This window comes from Pyrenophora tritici-repentis, chromosome 6, assembly GCF_003171515.1.
Source record: "Pyrenophora tritici-repentis strain M4 chromosome 6, whole genome shotgun sequence".
Taxonomy (NCBI): Eukaryota; Fungi; Ascomycota; class Dothideomycetes; order Pleosporales; family Pleosporaceae; genus Pyrenophora; species Pyrenophora tritici-repentis.
The window spans coordinates 270705-286376 of NC_089395.1; the positions used below are offsets into that span (position 1 = coordinate 270705).

The 15672-nt window shown below is 52.1% G+C and overlaps 6 protein-coding genes across 6 annotated transcripts; 3 read left to right on the forward strand and 3 right to left on the reverse strand.

Annotated features, from left to right (window-relative positions):
• Positions 1-187: 187 nt before the first annotated feature.
• PtrM4_113550 (uncharacterized protein) lies at positions 188-1285 on the reverse strand (the record flags this gene model as incomplete). The annotated part of the gene is made up of 1 exon (XM_066108092.1): positions 188-1285. One exon carries the CDS (start codon positions 1283-1285, stop codon positions 188-190), a length of 1098 nt encoding a protein of 365 aa, XP_065961277.1.
• An 857-nt stretch (positions 1286-2142) lies between these two features.
• Positions 2143-3216, reverse strand: PtrM4_113560 (kelch repeat protein; the record flags this gene model as incomplete). Its single annotated transcript, XM_066108093.1, has 2 exons — positions 2143-2990; positions 3045-3216. 2 exons carry the CDS (start codon positions 3214-3216, stop codon positions 2143-2145), a joined length of 1020 nt encoding a protein of 339 aa, XP_065961278.1.
• Positions 3217-3540: 324 nt separating this feature from the next.
• Positions 3541-5665, forward strand: PtrM4_113570 (Nop14 multi-domain protein; the record flags this gene model as incomplete). Its single annotated transcript, XM_066108094.1, has 2 exons — positions 3541-3782; positions 3832-5665. 2 exons carry the CDS (start codon positions 3541-3543, stop codon positions 5663-5665), a joined length of 2076 nt encoding a protein of 691 aa, XP_065961279.1.
• A 758-nt stretch (positions 5666-6423) lies between these two features.
• PtrM4_113580 (MetE, Methionine synthase II (cobalamin-independent)) lies at positions 6424-7560 on the forward strand (the record flags this gene model as incomplete). Its single annotated transcript, XM_001934743.2, has 1 exon — positions 6424-7560. One exon carries the CDS (start codon positions 6424-6426, stop codon positions 7558-7560), a length of 1137 nt encoding a protein of 378 aa, XP_001934778.2.
• An 871-nt stretch (positions 7561-8431) lies between these two features.
• On the forward strand, positions 8432-10275 carry PtrM4_113590 (CypX, Cytochrome P450; the record flags this gene model as incomplete). Its single annotated transcript, XM_066108095.1, has 4 exons — positions 8432-8621; positions 8687-9687; positions 9744-9881; positions 10072-10275. 4 exons carry the CDS (start codon positions 8432-8434, stop codon positions 10273-10275), a joined length of 1533 nt encoding a protein of 510 aa, XP_065961280.1.
• A 2452-nt stretch (positions 10276-12727) lies between these two features.
• Positions 12728-14418, reverse strand: PtrM4_113600 (Glyco-hydro-16 multi-domain protein; the record flags this gene model as incomplete). The annotated part of the gene is made up of 6 exons (XM_001934745.2): positions 12728-12819; positions 12871-13395; positions 13453-13807; positions 13861-13926; positions 13974-14115; positions 14171-14418. 6 exons carry the CDS (start codon positions 14416-14418, stop codon positions 12728-12730), a joined length of 1428 nt encoding a protein of 475 aa, XP_001934780.1.
• Between the last annotated feature and the right edge of the window lie 1254 nt (positions 14419-15672).

Below are 15672 nucleotides of genomic sequence, written 5' to 3' on the forward strand. Positions count from 1 at the left end.
CGCGCGAGTGACTGATGTTGTGTTCAACTGATCGGTTCTGCTGCTGCGGAAATCGCACCTCTAGAGCACTTTATCGTGTTAGAGGAGGGCTCATAACCTGATGAAGGTGGAGAAACGTGCGTGAACTTGTTGTATTGGAGCTACGGGAGAAGAGAGAATATCTATGGTGCGCGCACGGAGCAGCTGACTAATCAGTGCCTGGCCAATCAGAGCACGGGAAGCCTGATTCACCGTGAATACTAGTGAAGGCTCTCACCGCGTCTCGACACAAGTCCCTGAGCTCGCCAGAGCTATCAACGTAGTGGGCGACGATACCTAAGTAACCGCGCTTGCCACCTTTTGTCGTCCATCCGTCAAAGCTTATATGGACTTTGCTCATTGATTCTGAAAGGCTTGCGACAACCTTTGGTAACAGGTAGTTGTACAGGCGTATAACGTATCGTGAGACGCTGTTATGAGATGCCCACAGGGCTCGTTCTGCCTCTACGCTAGCTAATTGTATCATATTGCGAAAAGACGATGATTCGAATTGTGAGAGTGGGAGGTTGTTTTCGACGAGCCAGGTGACGGCCGCAAGCCTAAACTCTTGTATATTGAAGTTGGTAAGCTCGTTGGCAACAGCCTGAGAGCAGCCCTTCTGAAGGGCGCGTTCGAGGAGAGTTTCTTTCCGAGGAGCGACGGTAGTGCGCTTACTTGGAGGCTTCAAGCCATGACCTTTCTTGTCTTCTCCGAGATGACGTGCTGGCGCTGATGGAGACTGCGAGACGTCATGTATGCCACGGCCAACAGTAGTGAACTTGTGCTTATAGCAATAGTGGCAGATCCACGTGACTTTTGCGACGTTGCTGCGCAAGGCGATGCGATAGCCATGGCTGTATACCCAGCTTGCTCGGTTCGAAAGTGATGTGGGCGGCTTGCAGTGCTTTGGGTAGCGACTCCAATTAAAGCCGTCGTATTTGTCCTCTACCCATACGAAACCCTCGTCGACAGCCTCGCTAGCTGCTCCTGAAGCTGCAACAGTGGCATGCTCGCTGCCCTCAGGTGGTGGGATGATTGTCTCTTCGGCGCGCGACTCTCGGAGGGTCGCTTCAAAATTTGGTGCTTGTGGCGCGGCGACGAGAGCTTGACGCGGCGACAGCGGTGGAGGAGGTGGAGATGGTGAGAATGGCCGAGTATCGACTAGCACAGGTTGGCTGGCAGTCCCGCGATGACGCGCTGCGACTCTAGGGCGCTTCGAAGTTGTCGCGATTTCTAGAGCATTAACGCGTGTTCTTTTTGCTGGCATTATAGCAACGGCGAGGTAGATAATAGCTGCAAATAGAGACGCGTTGATGGAGTATAGGTGAGTGTGGTGGGTGATAAGTAGTAAGTGAAGTGTCGCAGAAGGAGAATATTGTTGCCAGGCCGTTAGCCGGAAATTTAGTAGCTTATTTGCTAGAAATATAGCAAAAAAGAGTGTATTTTAGGTTATAACTAGGTTTCGAACTTACGCACTACACCTAAAAATCATCGTGAGATTGCCCCTCCACCAAGTCCTTCAGCCCCAAGTTTCCAACCGCCCCATCCAACCAAGCTAAGCAAGCTGACTGAGCGAGCGCCTATCCCTAAGCTCGCTCGGCTTGCAAGCGCGCACTGCGCGCTCAGCTCATTCGGCTTGGTCAAAACGTCCAAGCCGAGCGAGCTGAGCGAGCCGGCTCGCTCGTTGACAAGTATGGGAGACATGAGTTGAATCCGTATCGCAACGAATGAAGCGGGCGGGTGGCGTAGACAACGGAGATGTGACTGGGCTGGCTAGGGCTAGTTGTTTTTGGAAAGAAGCATGTTATTGGTGGTTATATGTTCTTTTTGAAATTTCTGGGCTTAGAAAGGGGGGTGTTGGATAAGTTAAGACATGCAACGTTCCGGACGGCGCGGATATGTGTAGGGCATCTTCGTACGCAAAGTGTTTATTGGGAAATGCGGGCAAGCGATTATGATGACGAGGGAGCAATCGCTAGACCTTCATATACTTTGGGGAGTGAGCTAAATATGCAGGGAAGAAGTTGCAAGTAGAGGGCCAGATCAATGTACGCCTCATTCGATATTTCACCGTGCGCCAATCACGCATATGTCAGACTACAGATATTATACAGGAGATTCTTTTCAGAAAGCGAGTTGCCACAAGTCGGCTAGTCGCTCGTTGTTCTCACCAAGACCACCATGGATGACGATGCTGTCGTTGCCGCTGTCCGCCTTGACCACATCGGCGTCGAACCAACCACGCGGATCAGGAATACCGTCACTACTGCCTTCAGGCTGGATTTCCGTCCACCACTTCTCGCCGACATCGTAGATCCAAACGTCGCTTAGCATTTTGCCCGCCCCGGCATGGCCGAGGGATGAGGGATCGTGTTCACCGAAGAGGGTGAGGAGCTTGTCTTTGCCGGCGAGCTTGACGGGGAGAAGAACACAAACACTGCGCGGTTTGGGTCCATTGAAACCATCGGCTGCAAAGTTTTCGGTAGTCCATGTGTCGCTGGCGATGTCGAAGATGTCAATGCTGCCGCCTTGCTCGGTGGTTCCGTCAAATCCGTTCATCCTGTAAAGCTTACCGCCGCTGAAAGCGATGGAAGCGCCTCCACGGTGGGGGGCGGGAGCATCGGGAGCCTGTGTCCACGTACGCTCATGGATGTTGAATTTCCACAAATCTGAAAGGCGGCCATTTGCGGGGCAGCCGGCGTGGATGAACAGAGTATCTTTCCCATCGCTAGTAGAGCAGTGGTAGCTGCGTGCTGGTGGATATGGCTTTGAAGAGTCGACAGGCGATATCTTTGACCACGATGAGCTTTTAGGGTTGAAACACCACACTGCACCGTCTTCCTCTACTGGGGCCATGTCGACGCCGCCACGGCCAGAGAAGATGTACATTTTGCCATCTATTGCGGCTGATGCACTTCCCACTCGCGGACTTGGTGCTGGGGATGCTGACTTTGTCTCGATGTTTGTCGCATCTGTGGCGCTTTTAGCGTGGTACCTTAATGGCGTGTAAAACGAGGGGTACATACCAGACGTCAGAGAGAAGATGTCGACTTTGTTATCGATGGGCTCTCGGGGCTTCACTTCTCCGCCAAAGATGCATACTTTCTGTTGGACGACGGAAACAACTTGGGAGGAACGTTGCAGTCGTTCCTCGCTCGCAAGACGTTTCCAAGTGCCATTGAGAGTGCTGATTGGCATACTGAAGGTATCGTAAGTTAGTCGTAAATTGGTTATGGAGCTTGATATGGAAGTGAGACTGGTGGGAGATATGGGGTGAGAGAACTGATGAAACTATTTAAAGAGTAATGGTAAGAAGTCGAATATTGCGTCATTTGCGGGTGGTGATACAGTGAAGGTCGGGTATATGCTCCACCTTCCAACTCGGGCGGCACATGGAAACGCGCTAGCTTAGACAGGCTAGTGCGCATGCATGGATCGTCATCGGCGTAGCGTCCAGGACCCAAAAGTTCGCGACCCAACTGTCACCATCTTCTTTGCACGCACGCGATTCACAAGCCAACAATGAGGTTGCGATTAACGGTACAGAGGAATGGCCTGCCTGCTGCCAATGTACTGTGGAACGTGCCCGAGACCAACAGCACGCAGGCTTACACAATCACGCGCCTGCTGGAAGACGTTAACCTCATCATCCCGCTAGAGGCAGAGCATTGGGGCCTGGAGCATTATGTTGTCGAAGTGGCCGGATTCGAGTGTTTGCACTTCATGCCCGTCATCAATGCCCTCAAGGAGGATGATCACGTTTCGTACGTAACTGTTCGGCTTCTACGCTGGTACCTGCTAATGAGCTACTAGTATTCGACCGCTCATGACTGCCGAAGTGCGCGCGCGAACCCTTACCGGACGTCATCAGATATCAGATGGAGGCCAACACCTGGTTGACGGCGTTCCCTTTGGTCGACCCTACCTACGCCAGCCAAACCGACCCGCCGTTCGCATACCTCCGCGCAAACGACGCCGATTAGAAGACAGGGAAGCAGAAGAGGCGACTGAAGCTATCAATTTGCTTACAGAGAACGGAGAGGTTTCCGAAGAGGATGAGGTCATGCCACCCCTGAATGGCCATTCTGTCTCAAGAAGCAAAGCAAAGGAGTCGCACAAGGCAGCCAAATCGGTACAATTTGCGCATCCCGAGATGGACGCATCTGATGATAGCGACGAGGACGACGATGACTTTGCACCCGGAGAAACAAACGAAGAGGAGGCTGCTTCTGAGGAGGATTCCGACGATACAGATTCAGACTCTGACGCAAAGTCAGGCGCAACTTCTAGCGCCTCAGACAGCTCGGGATCAGACTCTAGCTCTGATAGCGACTCTGGCGATAGCGATAGCGATAGCGACGCTGCCTCCCCACCCGATGTTCTATCTTCCAAGGACGGTAACGAGGCTGAAGCGCCAACCACGCAGCCCCCAAAGCATACACCTCCAGGCCAAGGACTCACAGCCACCCAGATTAGGAATGCACGGCGAACTCGAGTCAATCATCTACGCCGTCTGAAGGGATTGGGCGAGCTTCCTGAAAATGCCACATTGAACGATCTGCGAGACTACGAAGCAAGGAAACAAGGACAGCCCGAGGAAGAGCCCAGACAAACAGAACCATTCTCAACATCTCAAGGAAAGAGGAAGCGTTTAGATGAGGATGAGCCGGTTGAGGATGGCGCGACAGAGCTCGAGCGACGGAAACGCGAACTCATGGCAAAGTTGAGAGAAAGTCCAGATATCACAGCACCAGCCGAAAAGCCCGCAGAGCCGTCGACTCCTGTCATAGAACGAGCAGAAGAAGAGCCACCCACAAAGAAGCAAACGCCTCAAAGAAGGCTGCGTCCTGACACAGGTGCCATCGGTCGGATACTTGCCCGACAGGCTGCTCCTTTTGTCAGGAAAGGCAAGGCGAAAGCAGTTGAAGAACCACCAGAGCCAGAAGGAGCATCGGAACCAGACTTCTGGAAGTCGCGGATCAATCTTTCCGCATTCGAATGCTGGGAGGAAGACTATGACCTCAGTGCCCCGCCATTTCCATTTCAACAGCACTGGGATCCAGCGAGTAAGCTCATGCGCGACAAAGCTTCCAAGAAGAAGAACAAGAAGCGCGGTCATGTACTACAGGAGACAGTCTTAAAAGTGGATGAGGAGGAAGAGGACGATGTGAAGATGGTCTTGAACTATGACGATGCTCCTGCAACCATTCCCAGCTCAGAGAACACCGACGCAGCCATCGAGGATCAGTTGCGCAATGATGTTGCGACGGCTGCTCAAGCAGACTTACCGCCGTTGCCCGAGGACATGCAGACGTTGCCGGACCTTGCTTCTTCTGACGTCAAGGTAGGCGCCATCATAGCGTGCAAGTTCTTCACTGTAAACCCCATTACCATCACACCAGAGATTAGCGACTACAAAACGGCTACAGTTGAACACGAAGGCGACTCGGGTCCCGGTGCTGGCACGATTCAACTGAGGATTGCTGCGCGCGATCTTCCAAAGAGAGAGATCAAATTCGACAGCAAAGGAAACCGTATATACAACGCCGCCGACGCTCTTTTGATGGAGGAAGACGACGAAGATGAGGGTTTGTGGGAGGGCATGTTTGGTGAGCTTTTGGAAGCAAAGCTGTTGAAGGCTGCTTGAAGAGCGCATGGCTCGTTGTGTATGTGTGGTTAGAGATATCGCTGTCATTGATTACTCCAGTTTTTCCCAGCAAACACTAGCCTCTTGTCTATTTACCTTGATTAGATAATTCCCAATATACCCAATCATTTTCGCCCGGGAGCATATCATGTGCATCGCGTGATCAGTGTGATACAGAAACTCCGATCGGTCTTCGGTCTCGGGCCAGGGTCTCGGCGCATCTACCCCGCCAAACGTCACTGACCCCTCCATGAGTTCACGAGCTGCATGAGCTGATAGCCACCGGGCTATGCAAAGTACAAACCTGTACAAACACTGTACTTCATCCACACGCAGTGCATATACTCTCTTCTCGCATTTCGAACTTGGTTATACAAGACGCCACGAAGCCGGTGAAATTACTCTTCACAGCTTATCGTCCATGCAGGCTTTTCTTCGGGAAACATGAACCCATGCCTCTAGTTTGCCCCTAACAACTGCCGTGGTGGGGTAGCTTCACGATTAGGATGAAGAGGTACATTATGCGATCCGTTTCTGGCGCGGTTCGTGTACTTATAAATTCTCGGTAATTCGGTAAATATCTCGCGGCTCCTCATTCCCATCGGCCAGTTTTCTACTTTAGCAGACATATAAACAGTGTAAACGACGTAGTTCTTTGGGAAAGATCAAGCTGAAAAGTACAGAATGTGAGTGTTGATACAGCTAGATGCGATAGTAAAACATAAAACACGAAGCTGACTGTTACAGAACCACACACGATGCCTCTTCCTACTGGTGTATACCGTGCCGACCACGTCGGTTCCTTCCTCCGCCCCAAAGCTGTCCTTGAGGCACGCACAAAAGCTGCAAACGAAGAAATCTCCGCAGAAGATCTCCGCAAGATTGAGGATGAAAACGTCACGTACGTTGCCAACAAGCAGATAGAAAATGGGTTACGGTCCATAACCGACGGCGAGTTCCGCCGCGCCTACTTCCATCTCGACTTCCTCAAGCACCTCGCGGGCATTGAAGAAAAGGGCCAAGTGGGAAACATCAGGCACAAGGATGGTTTCTCGCCGCCAACACTCATCGTCAAGGGCAAGCTTGGTCATCCCGAGGCTATCCAGGTCAAGGACTTCCAGTTCCTTGAGCAAGCCATCGCCGACAATGGCGGAAAGGCAAGCACCAAAGTCTGCATCCCTTCTCCAACAATGGTGCACTTCCGCGGCGGACGCGCCTCCATCGACGTGTCCGCATACCCCGACCTAGACGTCTTCTTCGACGACCTCGCTCGCGTATACCAGGAGGAGCTCGACTCGCTCTACAAGGCCGGCTGCCGCTTCGTCCAGCTCGACGACACTAACCTGGCCTACCTCTGCGACCCCGACATGCGCAAGGCGGCGGAACAAGAACGCAACGAAGACCTCAGCACTCTGCCGCGAAAGTACGCCGAGCTGATCAACAAGGCCATTGAGAAGAGGCCAGCCGACATGAAGATTGGTATCCATCTCTGCCGCGGCAACTACCGCTCCAAGTGGTTCGCCTCAGGCGGCTACGAGCCCGTCGCCGAGGTCCTGTTCAAGGAACTCAACGTTGATGCTTACTTCCTCGAATACGACGACGCTCGCTCCGGCGACTTTTCGCCTCTTCGTCATCTCCCGGAGCACAAGGTCGTCGTGTTGGGTGTCATGTCGAGCAAGAAGAACACGTTGGACGACAAGGAGGAGATTATTAAGCGTCTTCATGAGGCGGCTAAGATTACGCCCAAGGGTCTCGATCAGCTGTGTGTGAGCCACCAGTGTGGTTTTAGCTCGACTGCTGAGGGCAATGAATTGACTGAGGAGGAGCAGTGGGCCAAGGTCAGGTTGAGCGTGGAAATCGCAAAGCAAGTTTGGGGCGAGGACATTAGCAAGTAAAGAGTGTATCGTCTTTGTGTATTTGGAGTCGGTGGGATGGTGTAAATACTAGTATTTGAACGGCTAATGCTGCCGATTGCTCGACGTGGGCGGATATGAGAGTGGCATGGGATCGGGGCATGAGAAAGGTGTTACGGAGAGAAAGAAGTTGACCAGGTCTCAACGACCGGTCCATTTATGTATTATGAAATCACGGTTCAACCCCAAGAATAGTATAAGAATATAGTAACATTCAATTAGTCAGCTACAATGGATGGGCTATCAAACAGCGTATAACTACTCGTCTCCCGACGAGATTATTAACATCTGTAAGTACGGTTGAAGGGGACTTGCGTCCGTCGACAAGACGGATGAATATTTGCCCCGAACCTCTTGTTGCGGATCTGCGTGTATTACCATGAATAAGACGGATGGATAGTTGCCCCGAGTCTCTTGTCACGGCCCTTTTCGGAACGACTAGGTTTGTATACAGCGACATGCCCAGAACTTTGTCCTTCAATCCCTTGTACCATGTTCACCATCCCACAGGTATCTCAATGGGATTCCTACATAACCTCGGCAAGGTCTCCATTGCCAAATTAGCAGTGCGAATTGTTAACCTTGAAGGCTCTTTCCCGCGGTGATCCAGGTTCAGTATGTTATATGCAGCATGCTTAGGTACAGCATCGGCTTGACAAATTTGTAGCCATGGACAGCTCACCCCGCATTTGGCAATTTGGCATCCGGGAATAATAGCGGAATGCTCTCCGCGCGATCTCCTCCCGGCAGTCACGTCCATACATAGCCATGGATATATAAGTTAGCGAAGCCCTACAAGATGGGTTGCGTAGTCCTGTGAGAACAGTTGGATTATTAAACACTCACGTTCAAGATGCACTTTTCAGCCATCCTAGGTACAGTTGCTGTAGCAGTGATATCGCGCCTCTTGTTCAAAACCTACTTTTCCCCCTTGCGAAACGTACCAGGACCGACGGCTGCGCGCTTTACAAATCTGTGGTATTTGTTCCGAGTAAATAAGGGGGACTTCCAATGGGAGAATATAGAATTACACCGGAGATACGGTAAGCCTATCTGCCTTGATCTTCACTCGCACCAAAACACCTCACACCACACACCAACACTACAGGCCCCATAGTGCGATACGGTCCAAACCGATACTCCCTGTCCTCGCCCTCTGCGCAGAAAATCATCTACGGCCACGGCGCCAAATTCCCAAAATCAGCCTGGTACGCCACATCCCAGAACCCTTCGCCGCAACAATGGAGTCTCTTCGCCGACCGCTCGATACAACGGCACGGCGAAAACAGACGGCAATACCAAAGCACCTACAGCATGTCATCGCTCGTGACGTACGAGCCGTACGTAGACGAGTGTACGGCGCTGTTCAGCCAGCGGCTGCGGGAAATAGCTAGCGCAGGCGCGTACGCCGCCGATATGGGGCATTGGCTGCAGTGCTACGCGTTCGATGTCATAGGTTTGATTACGTATGCGAAGAGATTGGGGTTTCTGGACAAGGGCGAGGATGTGCAAGGTGTGATTGCGGCGCTGGAGGATTTTCTGTGGTATGCGGCTTGTGTAGGCATCTTCTCGTGGTTGCATGAATATCTTTTTCCGGTGAGGAATTGGCTTGCGGGACCGCAGGGGACGGGGAGGGCGTATGTGGGGAGGTTTACGCAGGAGAGGATCAAGGAGCATGAGGTTGAACGGAAGAAAAAGGGGATGTTGCCGGGTGATGGTGACGCGGCGGAAGAAGAGAGCAGGACGAGCATATGTTTTTTGAGCAAGTTCTTTGCGAAGAATAAGGAGGATCCGGCGGGTTTTACCATGTATCATTTGGCGGCGGGGTGTGTGTCGAATATGGTGGCTGGGTCGGATACTACGGCTATCAGTTTGTCGGCCATTCTATACTACTTGCTCAAGAACCCGGGGACGTTTGACAAACTACGGCAAGAGGTCGATGAGAGGAAGCATGGCGGGTTTTTCACTTTAAAGGAGAGCCAGGAGATGCCGTATCTACAGGCGGTTATGAAGGAAGCACTGAGGTTACATCCGGCTGTTGGTCTGCCGCTCGAGCGCGTGGTTCCACCTGGCGGAGCAACGATATGTGAGCAGTATTTTCCAGAAGGAGTAAGTACTTTGTCTTGATACTGAAAACTGTACGACGGAGAACTGATAGGTTCTAGACTATTGTCGGAATCAACTCTTGGGTCGCGCATCGTGACACGTCAGTGTTTGGGCCGGACGCGCACCTATTCAAGCCAGAGCGCTGGCTCAGCTCCGACAAAGAGAGACTGAGTTTGATGGAGCGAAGCTGGATGCCGGTAAGTCAAGTTTCGTTTGTCCTCGGCCCTTACCCCATGTTTAGCACTGTCCATTTTGGACGCCACGCACTTTCCACCTCGTATCTGTCACATGCGCTTTCAGCCAGCCTCTCACACAAACTCCGTCTACCGTATCTTACGCGCTTTGTTGTCGCCTCAGTGGCTAACTTGGAATGTGCTCTCACCGCAGTTTGGCCTAGGCTCCAGAACCTGCATTGGGCGGCACATATCGCTTTTGGAAATGTCAAAGCTGGTTCCTGCGCTAATTCGCGATTTCGACTTTACCCTCGACAGCCAGTTGCAGGAGGGAGAGTGGAAGACGGTAGACTATTGGTTCGTAAAGCCAAAGGGCTTCAAGGTCAAGGTTGCGCTTCGGCAACCAGTAACAACTTGACGGGCCGACCGCGTAGTCGAGGTCCCGGTGCGGATCGGTTGGACTATACACAGACAAAGGAATCTGGCATCTCTTATGGCCCTGTCGTCTCGTGCAGTAGTTGCGTGGATTGTAACAGGGCAGGGCAATATGCAAGTATGAGTCCATGTAAGATAACAGCCCGCTTTTTGCCCATTGAGTAAGGATGCGAGAGAGAGAGAGAAATGCTGCATAAGCGACTATGTAAGCTGCAAGTTATTGGAAAGAAAAATCTCAGCCCGTGTCGGTCCTCCACTTGTAATCCTTCGAGAACGGTTCTGTAGGATTCCTTTGCAGGACGGGATTTCAAGGCGTCCTACCACCGGCGGTGTCCGCTCCAGGCCATGTCGCCGCCACGGCACGTTTGTTGCAGGCGCCGATGCCCATTTGCACCGCGCATGTGCATGCATAATCGGTGCAATTATCCGAGATGCGAAATATTGGCTCCTCCTCAGTTTCGTATCGAAGATGCCATTCACGGACGAGGAAGGAGGGGACATTGCTGATGCCATGTAGTATGCAGAGTCCAGTGTAGCATGTCTCACTAACTAACCCCCATGGTAATCTCCATGTCTTACTAGAATCCCAGTATGTATAACATTACGATGACCAGCGTATACCAAAAAAAAACAAGTAACCGCACCCACACCCATCACGTGGCCGCCTCGACGGCGCACCACTACCACCCTAGCGGACCCTGAAACTCGCAACTTTGGCATGCTGGCTATCACACATGGCGCGGACAGGCGGTAAACGCCACTAGAAAGCAAGGCCTTATTCCCACGCACCCACCCCAAGGGAAAAAAAGTGCCGAAAGACAAAAAGGAAAAAAAAACACACCGACCGACAGCTGAAAGCACGGGGGGGGGGGCAAGGCTAGAAGGCTACTATCTAACCTAGATATCGCTGAAACGGCGGGAAAAGACGCCCCAAAAACAGTTTACGCACCTCCGCTTAGGCATGCACATGCAGACACAGGACGAAAAAAACGGGGCGGGTCCTCCTTTTTTGCTTCTGGCTTCTGGCTTCTGGCTTCTATCTTTCGGAAGCAGCTTTCCCACTTTACGGTCGCAGTCGCAGCGAGGTTGCCAAGGCACATTCTATTTACATACCAGATACGCGGAAGACGCTCCGGCCCCCAAGTCCTTCGTTTGGTCGGCTCCACTCACTCGCGATAGTTACCACCCACCCTTTACTTAGCATAGTAACTTGCCTCACCCAACCCCCTGCGTTTGCGTGCGAGCGAGCGAGCAAGAAAAACAGGTGTTGCGCGCGCCTACTTGCAAGCGGCGGCGGCTCGTGTGTTTTTTTCCTTGTCGTGGGAGCAGAGAAGAGTCAGTCCCACTGCCCACGCTACTTGGTACGATTCAACCTCTAATCGGCGCCAGAGGATACCAGATACAGGTTAGTGCAATCACGTTAAGATTTTTAGGCGAGTCGTATTCAACAGAAAAGGTTATCTTTGATCTTTTTTGCGAAGATTGCTTAGGCCCGCGATGATGGGAAGTGGGGGGGGGGTTAATCTGGTGCAGGGTGTTGGTGTGGTATGTAGACTGGGAAACTGGGAAACGTTGAGGCTGAGAGTTGAGGATGTGAACAGGGTTGTTTGTTTATTGTTGTTGTGAGGCGTGCATGCAGCGTGGGTGTGTGGATGTGGATGTGGATGTGGGTGGGTGGGATGAGATACTAGTTAATGTCGGACCGGTGCATGTTTGTTGGCGTGGTTTGTCGATTAGAGGCTCTGCGTGCGAGCTGCGAGCGAGAAAAAGCGCCACAAAAGCCTCGGAGGAAACGGACGAACGAACGAACGCACGCAGGCGGGAAGAGCAGATGAAAGTGCTGACCACCCCCGTTGCGGGATGGCGTGGCTAGTGGTCATCATTAGCTTGATCTCGATGCTTCTGTTCGCTTGTCCCCTTGCCAAATCTTATTTCGCGCTGCGCGCAAAGTAGATGATGCGCGCATGTTGCCGGAGCAAATAAACACCCCAAATCCTCATGATACGATGTCCCATACCATGTGTGCGGCGAAGTGTAACGCTGCACGAGCGCCGGTTGAGCCGTCCGTTCTGACAATGTCGCACTGCATTTCCGATAGATTTCTGCATGACGGATACGAGGCGTCATGTAACCACACACCACCTGCCACCGTGTAATACTGCATGTATGTGTGCCGTGTGTGATTGAAGTTATTGATTATGTAATCTCATCTCTATTGGAAAAATGTTACATGCTTGCGCTGCATGTGAGTTTTGTTTACTCGGATGGCGCTCCCATGCGCCTCTACCAATGCCGATATGCGGATACAAAACATGTGTCTAATGTGCCGTGTGTGTGGGCGGAAAAGAAATAATGAGCCGTGCTGACTTCATCGTCCGGCAAGCAAAAAGTAGGAAGAAAGAAACAAGGAGTTCAGGGCTGAACTATAATCGGAACTAGCATTTGCCGGCCTGCCACATCTTGACAGACTTGACAGTCATACCGCGCTCGGTCCCCTCACCCCAGGTGGGAAGCCATTGGTCCTTGGCTAGTGCAAATGTTAGCTGTTGCTGTTATAACTTGGTGGAATTAAACATACCATTCCAGAAGTCGCGGGCAGCAAAGTCACTGCCATCGACCCAGGGCTTGTTGCCCTCGCCATCAAAGAACCAGCCGTTCTGAGCACCAACCGCGACGTTGAGAATGAGGTAAAACTTCTCGTCGAAAGGCGCGTTGTTACCGCCAAGCCTCCATGGGTCGTCGATAAGGGTTCCGTTGCTAGTAGTGACGCCGTTGAAGCCACCCTTCTTCCATAGGTTGTTCCTGTCGTTGAACTTGTAGTACATGACCTGCTTGAGACGACCGTCCAAGTACATCATGATGTAATTCTCGGTCCACTCAAGACCGAATGTGTGCCAGCTCGAGGCAAAGTCTGTGCGGCGGAAGAAGGATTGGCCGTGGGTGTGGATGTAGCCGTCGTGCTTGTAGTCGGGGCCCCAATGAAGGGTGGAAGAGACAAAGTCACGGCCTTCGGGGTAGGTGTAGTTGTTACCGCGGAATTCAGCGATATCAATTTCTCCGCTGCGGGGCCATTCGCCGTATGCATTGTCTTGGGGCATCATCCCTAGATTCTACTGTCAGTCTTTGATCGGTAATTGTGCACGTTAACTTGGCAACATACAAATGGCGGGCCATAGCCAGTCACCCTTGGCTGTCTTGGCAACAACTTCGACACGACCGTACTTGATAGCCTTCTTACCCTTGGTTGTCATACGTGCAGACCGGACCGGGGGAATAATCGTTCCGAGAGTAGCGTTGGACCGGACACCGCAAGACTTGTAGTCGTCAGATGTGCAGGAGCCATCACCGGACGTCTTGGTAATGTTCAATGTGTATCCGTTCATGAGTTGGTCTTGAGTGATGCCGGTGGATTCGGTGGTAAGGGTTGGGACAATGTGGAGACCATCAGCATCGACAAAGCTGTTCTTTGGGTCGTCGGTGGTCCAGTCAAACTCGCCGTTACCATAGTTGCCAGTCTGAAAGAATTGGTCAGTATGGGACCTGTGTGATGTTGACACTTGACGCATACCTGAATCTCGTAGCCCCAGTTGGCAGGGTCAATCTTTTCAAAGTGATCATCCATGATAAGACATTGCTACTCAGTGTCAGCACAGACTATCAGTGAGTATCTAGATGACGTACATCAGGTATTTGCGCCTCTTGTACACCAGTGTACATGATGTATCCACTGACACAGACACCAATCATGATGAAACCAAAGGTGATCCAGTTGCCGACCTTGGTCTTCTTCATTCTTGGATCATTGACCCATGGCTGCTCACGTCTACATCTCTAGTTAGTTCTGTGATATCATATAGTTTATACGATGCAAGACATACTCTCCGCGTAGCCGGTAACTCTTGAATGGTCGGGGTTGTTTCCGCAAGTCAGCAGCACCTATTTGATTTTGATAGACTGGGCCAGCGAATGCTAGGTTAGAAGGAGTCCTGGGGACGTAGGGCATAGACGCCGTATCGGGACGTCTTTGTGACATGCCAGCAGGCAGGTCAGGGACATCTTGGGAGTGTGCTGTTGTAGGTGGGGCTTCCTCGGGAGCCTTCTTGTTACGCTTGAAGAAGGAAGGCATCTTTGAATGTGTAACAGCAAAAGATGTCAAACGCGGAATGGAGAAATTCCCAAAGGCTCAGCGATGGCAAGGCAGTATATTGCCGCAGTGAGCTCGCTTAAAGAAGTTGACAAACAAACACACAGGGTCAAAGCGAAAGACGTTGTGGAGAGCTGAAGTATACAATGCTCAAGCGAGTTTTGCGGCGTAAAGAATCGATAGTAGAGTGAGCCGTCTTCGGGAAGAGCGATGGTTGACGGCTTCTCAAGTCTAGATTTAGAAGACTCTATACGCTCCCAAGCATCAATGCCGTACTCGACGGAAAGGCAGCTGCACGAGCAGGGGGCAGATTGTGCACCTTGATTACAGACCAGTCGCCGGATGGAGCTTTTGGAATAGTGCACAGTAGTGTCGAAGCCACCAGCGCTCGCTTAGATGCAGGTACCTGGAGGGTTGCGAGATAAGCACGCGGCTAGTGTGACAGCCTTGCAGTTGTTGTTCCAAGTTGCGAGGCCACAAGCCGCTAGGCGATACGGCAGTGGTGCGCCGAGCTTCGACACTTGACGTCGTTGATGAGGCTTGGATGTCGGCCGCCACGGCACATCATCTCATGGCTCGTGCCTGTTCCTGGCTCAAGTTAGCGCCCGGCCGATCTGTTCCAAATTGCCAGCGCCCATGCGAATCCGACCGACCTTTTTCCCATGCGTGGACGCTTGTGTCGATGAAAAGAGCCCGACTTGCACCCGGTTCTGGAGCGAGGCCTGGGACCGTAAAGGCTCGGCGTATCAGTCTGAATGGGGAGTGGCAAGATGCACGATTTTGATAGCCGTATTCTCCCACCCTCGGCCATGTCTTATCTGCACCTTTGTGGCTAAATCCTACACCTCAGTGCCCTGCTGCCGACTTATCGGTAGATCAATTACACGCGCCACTTGCCATGGCCGATACTGGGCAGTGCATTGCACTTTCCGAGCTCCACTGCCTGCGAGCTCTCGAACTCTGTCGCCTAACCCACTGACTCGACACGTCCAGTCTGAGCATCGCGTCATGCAGCAGAGTGCAAAACTTGCGACGTGTGGCTGCACAGTGGCTAGCTGCCCTCTGTGTTGTTCAATGAGCGGGCGTAGTAGAATCAACAAATACGGCAAGCGGTCCTAATCTTAACATCACCTGGGACAGTGACACTGACGCAGGGATGCTTATCGTGACTGGTAGGATTTGGCTGCAACGGTGGTGATTGGTCGTACTGCCGACGTTGGATCCAAACGCAGGGCT